General features: G+C 38.5%; 1 protein-coding gene across 4 annotated transcripts in view; it reads right to left on the bottom strand.

Moving 5' to 3' along the window:
* LOC102238377 (guanine nucleotide-binding protein G(q) subunit alpha) overlaps positions 1-22482 on the bottom strand; it is a 36731-nt gene that overhangs the window by 6560 nt on the left and 7689 nt on the right. For 3 of the 4 annotated variants that reach the window (XR_002754522.1, XR_002754521.1, XM_005798350.3), the window contains exons 2-6: positions 10426-10610; positions 7520-7674; positions 3416-3544; positions 694-823; positions 360-513 (exon numbers count right to left, since the gene is read on the bottom strand). Coding sequence is in view for 2 of the 4 variants with exons in the window: in XM_005798350.3 (XP_005798407.1) it covers positions 360-513; positions 694-823; positions 3416-3544; positions 7520-7674; positions 10426-10610 (753 nt within the window). In the remaining 2 variants the exon portion in view is untranslated. Of the gene's footprint in view, positions 1-359; positions 514-693; positions 824-3415; positions 3545-6168; positions 6298-7519; positions 7675-10425; positions 10611-22482 lie in introns of all 4 variants that reach the window. The other variant, XM_005798351.3, reaches the window with a different exon arrangement.

The following is a 22482-nucleotide window of genomic DNA, read 5'->3' as shown; positions in this document are numbered from 1 at the left end:
AAAAAAATGCCCCTTACTCAAGGCTTTGGTGAATAGCACACGCCTCCAAATTGCACCAAGACTCATTTAACACATAAGCTGTTGCATTTTATAAATCGAAACCTTACAGGATTTAAAGGTTCAGTACGACTGGCTCACTGTGGCTTGGAAATGGCACAGAGGATCATTTTGGATACCAGGAACTTGAGGAAAAACTTATTTGAGAAAAATCAGCATAAAAGCATTAACATTTCCATCTCACTTATGGTGGTTTTCCATATTTGTGAGGTCGTTAAAACCATTGTTCAGTCTAAACCTTGCACGCAGGAGGTCTTTGGGAGACACTTTTGTTGTTAGTTTGGTCTGAAATATTAACGCACCATCAAATTCAGGGAAGTAGTCCACCAAGTGCGAATAAGTAATCTTCTCCTCTAGTAGATCCTTCTTGTTAAGGAAGAGGATGACTGAAGAGTTTTGAAACCAGGGATAGGTGATGATCGTCCTGAACAGAGCCTTGCTCTCCTCCATGCGGTTCTGATACGGAAAGAAAAAGGGATCAAAAGACTCAAAACCGTCACAATTTTTACAAGAAAAATAAACAAGCAGAACTCCACATGGCCGAGCAATGACGACTTAAAAAGCATTCAAAGTTTGATCTTCCGTTTAAGTTCAGAAAGGCTAACAAAAGCAATCAGTTTATTCTTCCTCGCTTACCTCGTTGTCGGACTCCACCAGGACCTGGTCGTACTCACTCAGAGCCACAAGAAACATGATGGAGGTGACATTCTCAAAGCAGTGAATCCACTTCCTCCGCTCTGACCTCTGACCCCCGACATCCACCATCCTGGCGGTAAGACGAGGAGGAGGGAGGACACGTCAGAGAAATTTGTCGCAATTAGAGCCTCGTGGGGCTCAAATGTAATAGTATTTATTTTTAAGACTTTAGGCTGGGAGCGCTCAGGCAAATCAGAAGAAACTATTTTAGGCGGAATATTTTTGTTGTGCAGACGACTGTTTTGAATCCATCGCAGTGCATTTGTTGCTATGCGAGGACATAAAAACACCAAATCAACAGGTAGACAGATCAATTGTTCTTTCTAGTCATAATGAGGCCTGCGGTATCTGTAATTGGTCAACTGATTATCTGATTTAGCAAGATTTCAGCTTTTCCATTTAATGACATCTTAATTGTTTTCCTTTTTGACTCTCTAGATGTTTGGCTGATGTTCTTTCTCCCCCATAACACATATAAAATCAGATGGGGACAAAAATGCTTCATTCTCCCTTCATATTCTCATATTATATTTATTGCATCTTGGCAGTATTTTCAGCGTTTAACTTAAATAAAATGCACGCCTCATCCAAAAACAAACAAAACATTTTTACTCCGTTGCATTTTTATTCTCTTTACAGTGTTGGAGACAAATGCACCTGATGGATTCAAACTCTTGACGAAATGTTATCAAATTTAAACAATCTTACCCTGATGAGTGTTAAAATGTAATGCAGATTTCCTTACATATCTGCACCCAAATAGTAAGATTTAACAACAATTTCCAGTCTGCGTGAAAGGAATGCCGTTCATCTCACAAAATTGAAATTTCACAGCTATGTTTCAAATGATCATATGGATGAAAATACGCTGTTGCTTCGAGGTAAAACTGCACTACTCAATCTGCAGGGAATCAAACTGTTTCACATTTCCATATTATACAAATATAATAATATGAATAAGTACAAATAGGGTGACAACTTGGAAAAAAGCAAGTGACCTCTAAACCTAACGACTGGCTTGGTGACAGCAACTACCATCAACCGTTTGCAATAACTGCCGATACGTCTTTTTTTTTTTTTTTAACAGGTTCTGCCTTCCAGGCAGACCGTCTGTCTACATCTGGCAGGGCAGATTTGCTCTACAAAGCAGATATCTAACGCAGGCATCTTAAGTGTGTTGACTTTATTAAACATGTGCTTGCATGACCGTCAACCATTTAGATTACTTGCATATTTGTGCATGTGTGTCTGCATGACTCACAGGCAATAAGTATTTCATGTTGTCTGTGGAAAAATACCAGTCAGATGAATATCTAAACTGTGACCAGGCCAGTCCAAGCCCTTCGTTTTGGTTCTTAAAGTTTCTTTTTAGCCATTTATTGATGTCATTTATATTGTCATGAAGTAAGTGTCTTTACTAAGGTTATGTTTGAATCTAAAATCTTTTCAGAGGACAAAATAAATAAATCTGTAAGGAGGCTACTACTTTTCAGGGGATTGCATACTAACTCTTTGGTATTCTTATTTAGTTAATCAAAATACAGCTTAATCATTAAAACATAGCTGAACATTTCATAGTGTTATTTTGGTTTCTTAAAATGAGCGGCATTCCTTCAGATCCGTACACTAGGGGTAAATCTTATATGAATATCTTCTATGTATGCAGGTTTGCATGAGCTCTTGGGAAATTGAACGTCAAGGTGATTCAGTTTCAAACCAGGTTTGTCAACTTTTCCCACAACAACAATTGTCAAGTTTCAGAACATGCATGGAAATGAAAAGTGAGAGTAAAAGATGTGGCACGAGGAGCCGAAAAGTGGGACACGGGAAGGATGGAGGACAGACAGAGGACAGGGAGAGTTAATAGTTTGGTGAAAGAAAGAGGGAGCCAGAGGTGTGCGGGAAAAGTTGATTTCGAGAACATGCAGGAAAGCAAACGGCTGACCACTGCCATGCACACAGAAAACATGAGGTTTTTTCAGGTTTTCCAATGTGTCACCCACTGCTCATTTTAATGAGCCCTAAATTGTAAAAAAAAAAAAAAAAAAAAAAAAGATCCAGTCAGATCCTTCAGGAAACCGCTAATGCAGAAAAAAAAAATGCCTGCATCGCAATTAAATGTTTCCCTTTGTGAGTCTGTGCTCCTCCTGATTCGCAGGTGCATCGGCGCCCTCTGGTGGTGGCCCAGTCCACTGTGGTCCACAGAGACCCAGGGCCAATATAGGCCCTGCAGGACCTGCTGCCCAAAATAACATTCCTCCACAGCAGAGAGGACGACCTCGTTTCTTATGACGGCCGGGGAGGAAAAGAGGAGGAAAAGAAAAAAATGAAAGAGAGAGAAAAAGAGGAGGCGACCCATTTAGAAAGACCGGGTGGCAAAATGTAGGACTTTGTGTTCATTCGCTGTTGTGTTTTATGTGCACTGTAGGATTCTTCTTGGTGGCAGCAGGTGACACTAAATTAGCAAGGACTTCACTTTCATGATCGCATGGAAGCATTTAGAAAAGCACGGGATTGGAGTGGGACATAGACAAAGTGTTTTTTTATTAATGGAGATGGATGAAAGATGTTTTTAAAGGGCCAACAGGAAAAAAGAAATCCAATGATTATATGGATATGATGGAAAAAAGTAAAACCCACTTGAGGTTGGGCCTCTTTCTACCTGAAAATGATGCTTTGCAAGTCGAAGGGGTACTCTATGATTCCTGTAGTGGGGATGCGCACTCTGAGTACATCCTGCTGAGTGGGAAGATAGTTGGGATCGGCAATACGATCCAGATCCGAAAGATAACTACGAGAAGGCCAATCAGGAAACGGGGGAGGAAAAAAAACAAAAAACAAAGAGGGAGAAAAAAAAAAAAGACAGACAGGAAAACAGTTACATAAAGCGTGACAGGCAATTATCGCAAACCGCTACAATTCCAGGAAAGCGCTGATCAGTCCTGTAGAAAAAGCTTCAAAAAAAAAAAAAAAAAAGACCACATCACAGAAACAAAGGAGTGTTAGTCTGTGCCACTCCTCCAGCAGTACTCTTTCCAGAAACCAAGAATATGCCCAAAGTTCAGCAGCACTAGCAGCAGCTTTTTAAAGCGAATACAAAATCTGGAGTCAAGTTACTGATGGGTTATGGCTCAGACAATGAGATGGTGTCAGTGACTGCAGCAGCATTTGGGCCACATAAAGAAGGACTGGGCATGTATGGAAACAAGATCCATGTAAAAAAAGGGACAGGAAGTGTCATTTTGATTTCAATTTATGAGGCTTTTTTTTTTCTTTTTTTTTTTGCGCTTCAGTTCCACACATCATGATTTTCTGTTTAACCCTTGATATCTCTGTCCAATCCGTCTTTATCTGGGATTTTGTGGCTGCTCCCTACACGCTTCAGTGCAGCGAGGTCTGGCCTCAGGCCAACACGATTCTAAACACAAACCACTGATCTCCAATCAGATTAACTGCATCAGCTACCGTCCACATCCATAAGACAACTTGGTTTGTTCCAATCTATAACCTGGAGTCGCTTCACAGATTTTGAATTTGTGTTGCAAAGTCGCACAGAAAGAGATGCACCGAGGAAACTGCTGGTGGCCGGAAACGGACGATTCAATGTTTTGATTAAACCCAAGTGGGGTCTGGCAAGTTGGGACACTCAAATCTGATCTTTTGAACGCATCAGGTATTTTAAGGTCTGCTAACCTCAAAATTGTGCAAATTGGAGTGAAAAAAATAAATCTGTTTAGAGGAAACACGGTAATGTTTTTCAAGAAAAATTTTTTGCATTACGATTAAAGTGATTTTTCTACAGAATCAAAATTGGTGTTTTTCGCAAAACCGCAATAAAAGCACTTATTTGAATCACTTGTACACATGTACACAGCAACACGCTTATTTGTGGGAACTGGCTTTGTTGGACAATGCGCAGCCACTCCCAAATATGAGGGCCTTGTTGTTCAATGCCTGAATGAAACGTAGACGTCTCCTCTGATGGCTGATGATGAGCAGCAGGCTGAAATATGAATCTCTCTAAAGTGTTTACATCCGTCACTGCCACAATTTTTAATGGCTTACCAAGTGTACAAGCTTATACACCTTTGAATTTAATTCCATTTCTTATTAAATAGAAATACCACTAATGCGAAATTGTGTTTTGTAGACATCAGCGGAAAAGGAAAAGTTTTGCACGCAGCTGCAATGGAAACGCAGCTACTGACACTCTTCAGTGTTGAAGCCTTCACTGAGGAAGAAAAACTCTGATTTAGCTATGCAAGACTGTTTGTTCCCATTTGCCTGTAAAAAGCTGAAATCAAAACGTGTCAACTGCAAATTGACATATGGCAAGTAACTTGGGAAAAAAAGTCTTGACAAAAATTCCCTTCTCAAATATTTAGCAGATATTTAAACTAACAACTTCTAGATCCGGCTTTTATAAAATGACAAAACCATTGAAGTGAATTCTGCCCTTACAGTGGGTGCTACAGTGGGTCCCTGCTCTATCCCAAAGTGATCACACACTGCCCTGTAACTAGTCAGCTGCAGTCGGACCAAGAGAGGCGTACCCTCCAAATCCAGACTGCAAATAAGACTCAAAGCTGATCTTGGCTGGATTATTGTTGTAGGCTCACTCTACAAACATTGAAATTAAACCAGACCCTAGAAAACGTAATGAAATATACTGCCAGATTGTAAAAATTTTTATGGTGATCTAGTATTCCCTCTTAATCTCGACTACAATATTATTCCTCTCTCAAAGGGTGCATTATATTTGCATGGACACTGCTAATTATGCAAATTGAGCGGTGACAACATTCACTGATTTTCAGACTTTCAGGACATTCAGAATTTCAGCAGAAAACAGGAAAGCAGAACAGAGCGCGGTGAAGTCGCTCCATTTATCCTTTTGAGTGTTTGCACCGCCTTCTGTCATGTATTTGGAAACGTTGGCAGCCTTTTGGAAATCATTCGCTTGAGGTAAGCATCCAATTTCCTAAAATATACACACACAGACTCCCGTTTCTGTAACGCTAGCCCCGCAAACCGCCAATACACAATACGAGAGACAGTCCAATGTGTCGACTAATCATTTCGCCTGTTGTAGCAATAAAACGTTGGCTTTAGACTGACTCCTGGCTTATAGGAAGTGATGTCACTTCTGGCCCTAATACACATAATTGATGATGTAGGAAAAATGTCAGATTTCAGAATTAACCAACATTAGCAGGTGAAAAATCCCAACGTTTTGATACTGGCCACAAAAGTCTGACCAGTGCATCTCTATGTACTTGTAACGTTCTCGCTTTTGATTGGGAGAGCAGAGTAAACGTCCGCTCTTTCAGCTTTCTCGTCTCTACTCTGATTCACATCAGTGGTTTATGTTGTCGAGCCCCGGTGATGCTGCAGTCCTGGTGCTTTTGGGGGTACCTGAAGATGACGTTCTCCAGGTCAAAGGGGTACTCTATTATACCCGTGGTGGGAACACGGACCCTCAGCACATCCTGCTGGGTGGGAACGTATCCCTCCGCAGTCACACGGTCTATATCGCTAAGATAACTGGAGATATACATGAACAGTGTGGATAACTGTGAAATGAAGACAAATATGATGACTGACTCATATACTTTCTCACACACACATACAGAGAGAAAAAAAAACATTGAAGATGCAAACACACATTGGAACCAAACTGCATATGAAATCAGATGTAATACAGCTAAACCACAACCAGGGGGCACTATAAAGTGACTGAATTCCCCCCGTGGTTGGTACCCTGGGGTCACATTTAGCACAAGTTTACACTGCAGTACACCGAGTAGCACGGTTCAAAAATTTAAACCTTTAAATGTAGAATCATATAAATATATATACATTTATCTCTAATTATTTAGTAAAATTGAGTAAAATAACCAGAAGAATGTGGATTGGTATATTGCAGAGAACCAATGAGCTTGATTCAGAGTTTTCTGTCCAGGCTCTGTGCTTTACAAACATTTTATATTTGGGGGAAATAAAATAAAAAATAAAAAATTATTCTTGGGTTTGGTCACTAGGCAGATTTAGTCTACTTTGGAGGTATTCTGCTTCCTTTACTTTAACTCTAAAGTAAATATTGGGTTTCTGCTATTGGGTAGAAAAGGCTCAACTATTAGAGGCACAGCTGGTCTCCTTAAGCTGCTGGCTGACTTTCTTTAATTATTGTCATTTTAAATTTGGAAAAGATTTTTAGTTTTCTTCAAACCCCAAATCATGACTTTTAGAATTAACTTTGAGTTTTTAGAATACAAGATTGCAAAACGTACGTAGATTCAAATCCAATATCACACAAAGCATTTTTTCTCCCCTTAATCACAACCTTTTATGAGCCAACATGTCAGCAGTTGCACAGAAAGCAGCCGAAACACCCGTCATTCAATCTTATGAGATTCACAACAGAAATTATGTGCCAACGTTTTCTACGAATTTTGTCCGTACACAAGTAAACAACTTTACTGCAATAATTTACAAACTGCATTATGAAGAAGTCCAAACCAACCATGCTGGCGTTGGCCTGGCTCATTGTGAGCACTTCTAGCTCTACGTGTAAAATCCTACACAGTTTTACAATCTTCTGCTCCGGTTGGGACAAAATGCGTCGCTGTCAAGAAAGACAAACACTGAAGCATCCAGAACATCACCGGTGAACGAAATGAACACAATCACAACCCTGCACTTAAAGTGGCTGAATTTAAAGCATATGCATCAATGCACATTCACACAGAAAGATGAGCACACGTACTATTTAGTGGAATCGGAGAGTTGGTATTCTCTGCGACGGTCGTAGGCCTCCTGGATTCCCGGATCAGCCCACAGGCTTTTAATAGCTACGACATAGTGCTGATCAAACCCATTGATCTTCTCAATATCCACTTCCTTCACAAGCATGGCATTGGCCTGGAAAGACACGCATGAAAACAAAGAGACTAGGATTAAAAGAGGACATTAAGAAAGTCAACAGAGTAAATAAAAAAAGTCTGATAGAACTATTTTAATACATTTTAACTGACGTTTTGCTATATGAAACATTGCTCCTACACGTTTTCAATCAAAAGTCCCATATTTTTCTAGAGTCCAGACACAAATTATTCAGTTTTAATGTTGCAATGAACACTTGAGGACAAATATTCTGTTTCGCCCCAAATGTAGGGCTAATTTACCTTTTTTTAACATCTAAACACACTTGGATCATTTAAAGTATACAAAACTTGGGACTCCTTTACACCTAACACAAGGCGTGAGGGTTTCAAAACCAAAAAAGAAAGAAACTTTGCTATATTTTTTTAAGAGAGGATACAATAAATTTGTAAAAAAAAAAAAATAGATATGCATTTTGAAATACTAAAATAAAGTCTCAAAATTTTAACTTTTCTTTATGCTCAGTTTTTTTATTATCCACAAAAAAGACTAAATTCAATTCCACACATTTCAAGACTGCGTAGGAACCGCTTATAAAGCCTTCCACACTGTCTGCCTGGACCAAGCAGGAAAAATCTAACCACCCACCAGGTCTATGTCCTCCAAATATCTTTCCGACAGACGGATTTTAGCATAACTTTCAGTGCCAGAAGTTGGTTCAAGGTAAGACCTAAAACATGCCATCAACCCACGCAGATTACATTCAGAAAAAATGCTAGTTTATTGAGATTTAAATAAAAGGTCTGTTGCTGTGAAGACATTTTGTAAGGGTTTTAAATTAAATTATTTAATTATTATTTATTACATTTTATATATATCTACATCTATATATATATATATATATATATATATATATAGATATATATCTATATCGATCTATATCTATATATAGATATCTATATATATATATAGATATATATATCAGTGACTGGTGAGGGACTGACTTAATCAAAATCCTAAGCCCCCCTGCATGTTATTGTTAAAATACGGTGTTCTGTTTATTTGTGCTACCCGTAAATCCGTCCTACCTTGTGGAAATGCGCAGGCGCACATCGATGCTACGTCACATACTGCTTACTCAGCAGATTTCTTATAAATACGTCCTACCTGTGGAATATTTTTTTCGTGCGTTTTATTTCATCGAAGATCACGGTAAGCTTTATTTATTTTATACCTGGCTTTCATTAAGCTGCTGTATTACTTTATGTTTTTACTTTACATGACGGGCAGCTTATAAATGGCTTTAGTTTGCCGTCTGCAAAGTCGTTACTACTATTAACAAGTCATTGTTTGGCGGTTAATCAGGACAAAATACGTTGTTTTGTGGTCTATTTTGTCCCTATATTTTAAAAATATTTTAGTTTAATTACACACTTTTTTTATTATTAAACTTTTCTAAATAGATGTTGGTACGATATGATTAATATACACTAATATTACTATACTGCGTAATAGTCGTGTAATATTAGTGTATATTAATCATATTCTATAATTTCAGGAACACAATGACCTGCGCAGTTCGGTGGACACATTGTGGCTGCGCTGCGTTTGATGAAGTCTGTCATATAATGCGCAAAAAAGAGAGTTGCGGTGATCTGCAGTCGTCTGTGTTTAATTTAATTCCAATAAAAAGGTGCTTCCCCTGTCTGATACCGTTTTACTCTTACAAACTCCTCTGTATTTAAAATATTTTTTTTAACATGTAGGATATTCTAGTAAAAGGATTAGTGCACACATCTACAGCTTTTCATTTTAAACGGGTACAATATTCAGATAAAGGAAGTGATCTTCTTGTGGTTTCGTCATATATGTAAATAGTTCCAATGCTAAGCTAAGCATAACTCCTAAGCTTCCACTTCAGTCCCGTCACTCAAATAATGTTATCCATTATTTGTCGGGTTGTGTCAATATTTAACATTAACACAACCCGCTATAGTTTTCTGTTCGTAAACATGACGGTAGCAGTTTTGGACGCGTAGCACTACCCTAAATCAATCAATCAATCAATCAACCTATCTATCTATCTATCTATCTATCTATCTATCTATCTATCTATCTATCTATCTATCCGTGCAACGGTAGGAAAATCTGACAAGGTAGCACTGATAGAACAGCGAACAACATTGAAGCGCAAAACGACTATACTTTAACATGCCATCCACAGCCACGGTAGAATAATTCTGTTAACTCAAGGAAACTTGGAAATATAGATATCATTTTAAAAGTTTTTTTGTAAATCCCATTTTATCCTATAAATAAAACATATTAAATGAATTCTATTTATTCTATTTTATTAATATGTATAATACAAATAATAGAATAAAAATATCCTTTGTTGCCCCATAAGAGCAAAATTGTAAAAAGTAGTAGCACACATATTCAAACCAAGATGAAAACAAGCCATAAAAACAAAAATACATTTACTATAGTATTAAAGACCAAATTATTCAGATTCCTTTTATCCAGTGGAAACAAAAACAAAATAAAACAAACAAACAAAAAAATCAGGCAGTTATTTGCACTACCCTAAAGAAATAAAATATATTTTAAAAAAGCTACTCTTCTTTCCTCAATATACAAAATGAAAATAGACTTTTTGCATCCATTTTTCCAACAGCAGTATGCCTTCTTTAAGATGGCAGACAATACATTTTCCTTAAATGTGAAAGTAATTAAAGAAATAAAAAAACATTGAGATTTTCCCATTGTTTCCTTCGGGCCAGCATTTACCCGGTTCTGTTCATATTTGTACGGGATCTTGAGGTTCTCGGTGGCGCGGATCATGGCCTGCATGGAGGTGAAGATGTTTTGGTAAACAAGCCGGATGAAGCCCCGCTTGTCTTCATCCGAGTAGCCGGCTCCATGGATGATCCTCATCTGCTTGATGAAGGTGCTCTTGCCACTTTCTCCCGTACCTGAACACAACGAGGAACAAAACAAAAACACAAAGCAAAGTTACAAGAGAAGCACAAATGGGTCAGAAATGAAAGCAGAGACCGGAAGTGACTTGGTTTCTCTAGAAATGCAACCAAATGTTTCAGAATTCCAGTTAACTGATATAAGAAAACAGTTAATTGTTAAAATATTGTGTAATGGGCACTAAATATTTAATTAGAAAACAAGGGAAGTTGAGATAATCTATATTACATCAACTCTCCACATAATCTGCACTCACCAATTAAAAAAAAGGGAGGTTCTGTTTGATTTGGATCAAATTTCAAACATTTATGATTTGATGGGTCAGAAATTGTAGGTCTTATTTCAGCATTTCTTCCATCACCCTGGCTAAGTAGTTCAGTTTCTCATGAAGTGTGAAGAGTCCAGAGGGAAATATAATGTCTTCATCCTCTAGACATGCCAGATCCCCACACAGACCCATTCAATCAATTAGAAAATTGTTGAAAAGTTTATTTCAGTTACTCAATTCTCAAAGTCAAACACATCATTTTGATTAATTACACATAGGCTGATGTTTGCAGGCTTTTTGTTTCTCATCATTAAATCGATTGTCCACGTACGTCTGATAAAAACACAATATTAGAATACCACTGTAGACCAATTAAAGGAAACATTTTAACACAGAAGTGTATGTTTAATGCCTGATTATTGTCAAGAGTTCATTTTAACTTGACAAGCTAGGTTAATCGGAATGGATATACAAAATCCCTTATATATCCATCATTGTTACGAACCAAATGATTAGTGAAGTTAAATCAAACCCAGTCCTTAATGTTGTTTAAGTTTACCAATTTCAAGGTAAGTCTGGCTGAATTCCATCCATCATCTAAACCCATTTATGAGAACCTGTTGGTTATCTCCAGCAGCCATTGGATGAGAGGCAGAGTAAACCCAGGACGATCACCAGTCCATCGCAGGGCAACACAGGACAAACATCCACACAGCTAACAAGGCATCTTGTACCCATGACATTTTCCACACTCCTTGCAAGATTTGAAAAGTTAATTTAACCCTATAAGTCCTAAATGAAACAGAGATGATCCAGCCAAATTTGCAGCACCGTAATTCCACCACACTTTGCGCTATCTGAAAAATTCCAACAGTTTCGGAAAGGAGAGACGTTGCGCTTTTCAGTCAATATCAGGTTATTACGGTAATTTCACTCCCGCTGTAGAAGGGAGTGAAATTAATCTGAGGGGCGCCCTTTTAATAGACAGTAAATTACAAAAATAACTTGCTAAATATTGAAAGTTCCAGTTGTTATGGGTAAATGGGCAAATATATATTTACTCACAGAACATTTAAAGAACTGCCTACAATTAAAATAAGCAAAAGATATCCAGGGGGGCATTTTAGATTTAGGACATAAAAGGTTCAATGAGAAGCATCTCTCAGTAAGAGCTGCATCAAGCATTTATTTTACATTTTAAAAAAAAGAAAGAAGAAAAGAAAAAAAAATTACTTCTTAAAAATGCTGACTTTTTTGCATGTTAATTTGGGTATTTATCTCTGGTGATAAATTTTGTCTTTGAGGTCGGACAGCCTCCTTCCCATCACCCTAATGTTTTGCCCACACCACAAATTCAAAATGTTAGTTTTCACTTCCAGTTAGGAAAGAAACACATTTTGGTAAAATTTAAAAATGACTTTTAACCTATGAGATATTCAGAAATATGAGTAATTTTTTTTTATCTCAGCTATACAACTGTCATTTTCTCACTGGGACATAAAATATATTTATTTATTTCAGCACTGTGGATATGATGTTATTGGAATATCAAACGTTTCGTAGAGGTGCTGCTATTGCTGCAATCTATTGCATGAAGGAAGGCGTGGGCCAGCTACCAGTGGCAAGGTCCAACAGAGTTTTAATAAGTTACAGTTTCAAAACCACTAAAATATTCCATCAGATGATATCTACAGTTCAAAATCCTTTCAAAGAGATACCAGAAGCAGTGCCAGAGATCTCCTGCTGTTAGCATAAAATAGCGCAGAGCTTCCGGTCCTGGTCGCTGAAAAAAGGAAATTCATTTTTATTTGCTTGTGAGAGAGGAAAAATTCAACTGTAAATACTTCAGGGTGTAAAAATAGCAAACGAAAGAGAATATGGTGGTGGCAGAATCATGGTGTGGGTTATTATTGGTCATTTTATTTTCAATGACCAATTAGCAGCATGTGTTTTAGTTAGCCAACAGCTTAATCTATATTTTATCTTTGTATCGAACAATAACAGTCAATATATATATGTGATATTATTACAGCAGCGATAAAACTAATTGTTGCTATTCTGTTCACTTGTACCAAAAAGATACTCAGTGAACGGCACAAATAAGCAGCAACAAATAAACTCTTCTTTAAAATGTCCAATCTAGTCGGATTTAGTTTTTAGGAAATTCCTTCTGTTAAATGCCAAGTTGATTAATCCGGTTATGATGACAAATATGTCAAAGCACCCTTGTCTGATGTCGGGAAGTAGTCCTACAGTTTGGTACGTGACCAAATTAAAAAATACTTCTAGGAAGAAGACATGAGTGGAAACTGAGAGCTAACTGGATTATGATAATTAAGACAGCTAGCCTCATTTCCTGGATCCAACACTGAGCTACGTCTGCCTAAAAAGGTGACAGCAGAGGTTGCATTTCTTGAACAATCTCTCCTAAAATCGACATTTTTATCCACCATATCTGGTTGTAAAACAAACGAGTGGCGTTTTTATTTATTGTTTTAGAAAAATGGGTTTAAGCTGTTCAAGATTTAACAGCCCCCATACTCTACGTTTTGACTGGAAACGCCACCCTGGGGCCATTTAAATAATACAAATAATGAAGAGAGAAAAAAAAAAGTCAAGCTGATGGCATTTCAGTCCTTACTGAGATCAGAAAGGTTCCAGCACATCCATAATAACTGCAAAACCGAGAGAAGACAAGGATGGGGAAAAAAAAACAAAACACCATACACACACACTCATCTCACCACCACCTACATTCAAGGTTTTTGAAGAGCAGCCATATTTTGGTTACTATAGCAACCCCTCCTCTGTCTTCCTCGCTTTTTCGTTCCTGCTTTTATTTTTGCTTCTTTTTATAAACCCCTCCCATCCGCCCCTACTCTCTCCTCTCTTTCGTTGCAGACAGCAAATATAACCGAGAGCACCTCAGGCTCGCTCTGTGCTCTTCATCTTCTGGTGCACCACAGAGAACAAGAAGAAGAATGAGTTACAATCCAATTAGATGTTAAGAGAAGGGGAGGCGCAGAAAAAAATAATAATAAAAAAAGTCAAATACAGAGTGTGGCATTCGCTGCATCCTGCTTCTGCAGAGGAGCAACAAGATCACTCCTCAACTTACTGTCTGATTTATTTCTCGTGACCCCGTCACAAGATCTCCCTCCGCAGCGTTCTCGTAAACGTCGTGTCCCCCTTTGACCAGAGAGCACACTGCGCGCCTCTGTCTTCCCGGTTTCCTCCCCACGCCGCGCCAGCCGCAACCACTTCCATGCCCCTACCAACTCGCTACCCTTACAAATCCACACCACCAAACCCCCAAATCCGCCCCAACCTCCTGCTCCATTTCATCTCAACCCCTCCTAACCTCCCCGAGGCAAGAAATATGCCTCTCCATTCTCATCCCTCTCTGTCAAGAATTTTGGATACTCATAACTAGAATCAATCCATTCTTTTTTGGTGATGACCCAGAAAAAGGAGGTCACCTTTTAATAGCTCAAACACTACTTTGGCTTGATAACGCCTTCTGTTCCGAGCAGCCAGGAGTGTGAGGGAAGAGAGGGAAAAAAAAAAGGAGAGGGAGAGAGAGCTGAGATTATGTCCCAATGCAACAGTGCAAGGTACATAGCACAGCCCACACACCAACACCAGTCTTTTGTGAAGCTACAACGTTTCCTGAATCACATAGACGTGGACGAAAGCAAAGGTTTCTATTATCATTCGCTCCAAGTACCCAAATGTCAAGGAGTTGGTCAAAGAAGAATTGCATTACAGTAATCCATGTTGGAGCAGGTTCTGAACACCTGGACCCTCTACCACGAGGCTGGCTTTCATAAGTCTTTACATAACTACCGATGTCAGTTTTGAATAATACCTGGTAGAACTCGCACAGTGGTATTAAATACAGCGGTTTTAGATGAGTTGATGTCTGGAGAAACTTTTTTTTACCTCCCACACACACCTCAGATACAACGGGCGTGATGTTTTTAATCCCAGGGCAGATCCTGGTACCAAGGTATACAGAGGGGTTTACTCAATAAATGTTTTCATTGTACCATTCCTAAGCTTTAAAGTCAATCTAATGAGAGGTTTTTCTGGCTGAATCAACCACAGACAAGTTGTTGAATGTTTTGCGTGGCCATCGATTGAAAAATTGCATAAACTTTATATGGCAACCTTGGTGGTTAATGCAACTACACATTTAAAGAAAAAAAAAAAAAACAAGGGTGCAATTTTTACTGATAGGCCTTTCAAAAAAGATAGAATGGTATTCTTATGTTTTAGATTTACTTTTTATGTTCCATTTAAATATTGTGTGGGGGGGAAGAAAAGTTTATGTAACTTTAATTAAAAAAAATAATTTCTAAGCCAGAAAAAAATTCAAAAATTTGTGATTTCATTGGTTACTGCTTCTTCGGTTTCCACACTACACCTATCATTGTTCTCAACGGCAGCAATAACGGCCAAATTGCTTTCTTTTTTTTTTTTTTGAAAATGAAGAGGAAAAATGTCAATGTCGATACCAAATCAGACTAAATTTTTCCTGTTCAAGGTCGGAAAGGATTGCCAAATCATTTCCACAATTTCTCAGCAGCACAGGTCCATCTCTGGTACACAGAACCAGTCGCCTTCCAGGACAACGTTCACAATAAGTTTAATTATTGAACAGATGAACATCTGGAATCTGTGAATCGAACTTTGACAAATCTTTTCTTCATATATTTCTTTTCTTTTTGGCTGATTTTGTTTGATTTTTCAATTATGTCACTAAAAGCAAAGTGTTTAAGGTCAGAGTTTCAACATTTTAAATTTTATACTTTTCCACGGCCAGATTTCTAGACTTTTTTTTCTTGTTTTTAGTGTAGATTATTAACCCTTAAATTCTTTAGTAATAAATGACTTTTATGTTTAGGTTCCACAAAATATGAACCGTAACAATACTGAAATTGGTTTCTTATTTTCATATTTTAATATGCATCAATATACAGTGGAAATGGTCTTAGTACTAGTACAGAAGCTAACATTCACGCTCTTCTTCATCTCATCTTCAGAGGATTTAGCCAATCAGCACCAAGGAAGAAGGTAGAGATTCTGGATTGGCTGCCTAACCACCACCAGTGGTCCAAAGTTGCACTGTAGTCAATCTGTAATCTTTTAGGTATTTTATTTATTTTTCATTTTCTTTTCTGTTAAATAGGCTCTAGTGGCCTTTATTTGACAGTTGTCAGACAAGAAGTGAAAGGTTGTCGGGCCAGGACTGGAACTGGAAACGGCTGCTTCTATGATGGCCTCCGTATATGGGTTGCGTGCTCTACCCTACTCCACCTTCAGAAGACGCTCTACAAGCCCAAAAAACAAAAAAAAAAAAGAGAAAAGAAAAATGGACTTTTCTGTAAATTTGAAGTTATGTCCCAAAGAAAAATATAGGCAGCAGTTAACTGCGACTGATTTTAACCATTTCGTTTTAATGTAAAGTGACTACTACTCCAATAAGTTAGTAGTTTTAAGAATGTGACTATAACTAAACAGTTCTCTCCTATGGCACAGCAACTGGATAGTCCCACATAAAACAGATTTCACTGATGAGAAATCTCGTGGCGAGTTAATATCACGCAATCTCATTACACCCCTACAACTCTTTCCCGCTGCTTACCTGGCGCCTGCCTGCAATACCTGCCAACTCTCTCTATGCACCAAAGATTATCATAGGAAACCCGCATGCAAATACACACAAATATAATACGCCACATTCAGCAGTGGTGGCTTATCTCAGGTTGTGAACTGTCCACTCAGCAGGATACATGACAATTCAATCTCAGCGAGGGGAACGGACTTGCATTGACACGGCAGAGGTGAAAGTGCCAACAAACCTTGAAACTGGGCTTGAGCACGTGTTGGCATTTCTGTCAGCACCCTGGAAAATCACCGTGCGAGTCAGAGGAAGAAGAGGGCTAACCAAAATGCGGCGTGAGTCCCAATCTTTAAGCCATTGAGGAAAGTGGCCTCTTTATGGCACATAGAGAGAGGAGTCTGAGCCAAAACAGCCTGAAGCCCCACAAGACACCACCTGCCTGACTAAATGTACCACACAGACTCTGAGGTCAACCTCAAGGCATGGATGTTACCTCCGCTGCGATGGCCCACTTCTCCTCAGTCATGACCCGGGCCATCCAGACCACAACAAAACCAACAAACCTGCACACGTAGCGACGCAGAAAAAGAACCGTTGCCGCTTGCCGTCAGAGTCTGTTGTGTTTATCGCTGTCTGGATGTGCTGGTTTGTGCGGACGGCTCTGCAGGTGCTGAAAGATCTGCGTGCGTGCATGTCTGTCTGTGTGTGTGTGTGGGGGTGTCGGAACTGTAAATCGAAGATACATGCTGGAGCTTGTGCCACACACAAACACAAGCATCAGAAAGTAACACACTTGGATTGAATCACCTCAGGATTGTCTTGTCTGCCGAGCCACCGAGTGTCGTTCTAGTTAAGTGGGAGTGGGTGAGCAAAAGCAGGATTCAGAGGGCGCAGCAGTGGTGTGTTTTACCTGCATACGTCATTAGGGGCAGCTTTGCCATAAATTGCTCAAATTATTAAAGGCAAAAACAAAGTTAGCGTTCAAAATAGGGGTGGGCATTTATCGTATCGTTTATCGGGATAAACGTCTTGTCATGATCAGATTTTCGATTTTAAATTCCCATTAATAAATTTGAGAAATGCTCCAAAACTGTCCTTTTTGTTGGGATTGTTAGTTTTACTATTCTCTTCACTGCTTGTTCAACAAAAGTAACAACAGACATCAATAAAATTTAAAATATTAAATGCAGTTGGTGCGACTGGTGTTGCATAAAGAAGTGCACTATAAATGGGTTTTTCAAAAGCAAAATTTGGCTTTGTGGGGTGTGATACAGATACCTAAAAAAGTAGTAATAAATAGTTCTTATCGTCACTTTTATCGATATCACAATAGCACCAGAATGTACCGCGATTACTCTTTATGCCCCCAGAGCAAAAACAGAAAACAGATGAATCTGCATGTCACCTGATTGGAGCATACATGGACGAACATGTCTGCTTGTGCAAACCTGACTTTAATATTTCTAAGTTGATGCATGGAGCCTCCGTTTCCAAAGTGATGGGAAGCGCTAAACTTTGCAAGAAGCCACTGAACAACAGAGAGAGAGATGTGAAATTCAACTCCAGCTTTAGCATGCTGAATTTGATCCTCTAAAACCCGTAGATGGTTTCAAACCACAAAGCAAAAAAAAAAAAAGCAACAGGAAAACAAACCCATGCACATTCATGCATTCAAATATGTCGTCTAGGAAAAGTATTCACACCCATTAACTTTTTCAAATTTAGTCGCATTACAACCACCAATTATTAGCTGATCTGATAATCAGCTAATAATTATTAGCTGATTATCTAACTAGTTAACTAGTGTTAACTAGAACGCTAGCAAACGATCAACATCATAAAGAACATCACGTCAGGGGGAAAGTTGTGGAGAAGATTAAAAAAAAAAAGGTTAGGTTATAAAACAATATCTTGAGTTTTGCCAAAAGCCACTGCTGAGATGGCAAAATCTCAACTTTTACATTTGAACTCCACAGACCCAGACTTTAGGAATTTTGGCAATAGGAAAGCTATTGCTGAAAGAAAGCAATAGTCCCATATGAAGTTTGCCACAAGTCATGTAGAAAGTTGGTGTTAAACATTTTCTTCCACAGTGGAAGATGGTAATGGCAGCATCATGCTGTGGTAACATAACACAGGAAAGCTGGTCAGAGTTAATTGGAAGATGGATGCATCCAAAAGAAGACAAAATGCAAAAAAAATTAACATTTACATAAAATATAAACTGATATTTTTCTCATTTGACTCTAAACTTCGGTAGGTTTATTTATTTTCTATCGCCAATTAGAACAGGTTGAGCTAACAATTCAAAAAACACAATATGTGGGAAAACGTTTAGTGTTCTCTGCAGAAGCTGCAACTAAATTCAACAAACTTAGATTTAGATTTCTGGACTTCCAGTGGAGCAATATTCTACTACGCACATTCAGTGTTGTAAAAGCCATGATGCTTTTTTTTTACGCCTTTTCATTAAAGTCATGATTTTTTTTAATTAGGAATAACAAAAAATGGCTGCTGCTGCTGCATTTGGTTGAAGATTAAAGTGCCAAGAAGTTTAGTTTTGATAAAATTTTTTTTTTTTTTTAAATGAGACAGACGTCCTTCTAAATATAAAAAAAATATGTAAAGGTAGCATCAATTTAAAAAAATATTCTATTTTTTTTTTCCAGATTACAAAAAAAAGCCCAGAATGTTGCAATAAATGTATAGCCTGTTCATAACCAATGGAAAAATCTTTGGCTTTAAACCAGTTAAACCCGTTTTCCAATAGACCAGCTTTATGCATTTTTAAAAGGCATCCTGTCTTATCTTTAGCCAACTCTACAGATTCTGTCAGATCCAAGTTGGGACTCCGGATAGCCGAGTCCAAAACATAAATATCACTTCCAGTCAAAAATTAAACACCAAAATCACTTCTTAATAGAAAAATGACACAATCAGTTGGAGAGCTTACTTTGAAAACACTTTCAGGATCTTTACAGACACATTTATTCACCCACTTATGCCAATTATCTCTCTATAGCATAGAGCTAGTTCTGACCATGTAAAGAGCTCTGCAATACCAACCATGTGCAGGGCTCCAGATCCACTGGCATTAGCAGCTCTGTACACACACACACACACACACACACACACACACACCCACACACACACACACACACACACACACACACACACACACACCCGCCTGCCCACACACGCACACACACACAGTGAGCAGAAGAGTTAGAACATCCCCCCTTGGCCATATATGATCAAAATAAGACCGCTTGGCAAGAGTAGTGAGTTCAGAAAGAAAAAAAAATAGTCAGCCTACAATCTGATCCTCTTCCTGGTTCAACCAGACTGTTCATCTAAAACACATTTTAACCAAGGCAACAAGGAGGATCACATGCAACAATAAAACCAGAGCATTAAAATATGTAATCTGAGTCAATGTTTGAGCAATGCGGTGTGCTTTTAAGCCTTTGATCACAAAACATCCCTTTCTAGCAGCATCCACGTTTAAATGTAATACATTGCAGGTTAAAAAAAAACACACAGATGAGAAGCTAACACCGGCTCGCTAACTGAGCTTTACCTCAAAAGGTTTTTGCCCAAGCGTCTCACCTTCCCGACAGCTCCAGCAGTCCATCTACCCAAGGCAGCAAAGGCCGCAGCTTCTGGCTCGCTGTGTTTTGACCAAGTAGAGGCAAATTACTGTCTGTGGAGCAGGATTTTGTCAGTATGGCCTCATATGGCACTCCGTAACAGGCAGCCAGACTGCGGGCACTGCTTCACTCAAGACAGAGACGATATCTCAATATACGCAGCTGCAATGATATTGTCAGCTTAAAAAAATACATAAGGAATCCGTCAGCTCTGGAAAAATATTTGAACCTTTAGAGACGAAGGTCTGTCAAAGGAATTTCACTCTTGTGCCCTGAGGTAAAGGTTAGCAATGCGCAACTTAAATTTTTGAGTACTTACTGGTTATGTAAAATAAGAACAATAGAAAGACTGAAATGGATCAAGCTTTTTGTTTGTGTTGATTGTGCAAACTTCATTCCTCACATTTTGTAGACGTCCAACTTCACATGCACTGAAAAATCTGCTGGTCGATTTTCGACTTAATGGCCGATTTTCAGTTCGACTGACCCAGACTAATTGTTAGCCGGTTGGAAACTCAAATCAGATCTTTTTCTGATCTACGCAACTTTAGGCATTTGAAAACTAGGTCAGTGTTCACAACTTGTGACACTAACCTCGCTAATAAGTAAACCAAGCTAAAAAATTTTAGAAGAAAGTCATTTTGTCACTGAGATTGGGACTTAATACACCTGTAAGTTACAAAGAAGAGAAAAAAAACAACTTTTGACTTGACTTAGACTCCAGTTCATATATTGAATGTTTATCCTCAATTAGTCACTACATTGCTTCGCTTGTTGTGTTGTTTTTTTTTAGTGTACCATCATGTTTAATGCTAAAACTGGATAGATTTGACTTATAATTTTTATAATAACATGAAGCAGCTATTTTGATTGCTGAATTGTAGAAATCATTCTTAAATGTTCAAGTGTTAAATTACATGCAAAGAAGCGGTACAGGTCTGCATTGCAGCGCTGTACGTAAATTACATGGATTTCTGAAATTAGAGGCAAATTGTCTCTGATTTGCAAAGAACAACTAGTACTTTATCTGCTATAAAACGGTAAAACACTGTTTTAAAAAGTTTTACAAAACCCGCCGATATTAGAAGCTGGCTGTTAATCTCTGATTTGTGCATTTCTAATTGGGTCAAAATCTGAACTATTTCTGCAAGTCAGAACTGTATTTAATATATATACACAACAGATGGTTTAAAAAGGTTTGATATTTAGGAAGCCTTTGTTTTAGTTTCAAAAATACAAATTATTTCCAATGTTTCCCTATATAAAAAATTAAATGTAGTCTCATCTGAAGCTAGTAATCACTAATCATTTTTATTAAACCCTTTATTTACATTTTAATAAGTTAATAAAACTCCATTAACAGTTTCAGCCTCCAAAGTGAGGTCCAAAATAGACTCTCCTCCATTTTGATGTACTAATATGTCAACAAGGCATATCGTATCCAGAACTGATGTACTATTCATTTACGGACACCATTTTTGTAATAGTACATGAATTATCAGCAAATAGGTACTTATTAACAATTTTAGCTTTACCCAGTCATTAATAAATGAAATTATTGCGCAAGTGCTACTGCAGTCAGCTGTAACACATTATGTACAAACTGTGCATACTTAACTAGATTAAGCTGTCGGGAACATTCTTGCAAGATCAGCTGAAATGAACAACAAACTGTATCTCCTGTACGTGTGCTGAATTTGCTGAGTAGTGTAAATCTTGACAGAAAACCTCAAGATTTACCCAAGAAGGCGATTGTTATCAATGTTCAACTCCAGTACAGTCGAACACACCTGATGACGGCTCTGTGGCTCGGTACGGCAAGTCTAAAGTGGAAAGGGTCACTGGTCTCATTTCACTTGGGCAAGACGCTGTAACCCAATCGATACGGCGGTCAGGGCAGCATCTTGAAGGGTGGGCGCCGACAACGGAGCAGATTCGCAGCTCTGAAGAACTATAAACATCGTCTCAGTGTGGCACATGTGGTTAAACACTCGGAAACAGACATTGTCCTGTCCTCTCCGTGAAGAAGGCGACTCACTGAGGGTTGAATAATGCCAGAGGGGGAATAATAGGAGTCAGTGACATCTTAAAGTCTGAGCAGCAGATGTGTTTAACCAAGCCTATTAGAGCCCGGACTAATCCTGCCTTACACGTCCTTATCCAGGCATTCACCAACAAGACTTAAGTCACACTGAACGATCCACTTATGCCGTGACTAATTGCAGCTCTTGCTTGCTCTCTGCCTTTCACCCTGACACTTTGATAAACGTCTTCTATTGCCTGTCATCAAAACCAGGGTTCATTCGGAGACACAGGCAGAGACC

This window comes from Xiphophorus maculatus, chromosome 19 (genome assembly GCF_002775205.1).
Source record: "Xiphophorus maculatus strain JP 163 A chromosome 19, X_maculatus-5.0-male, whole genome shotgun sequence".
Taxonomy (NCBI): domain Eukaryota; kingdom Metazoa; phylum Chordata; class Actinopteri; order Cyprinodontiformes; family Poeciliidae; genus Xiphophorus; species Xiphophorus maculatus.
Note: the sequence above shows the minus strand (reverse complement) of the source record. Positions and strands in the feature narration are given on the sequence as shown.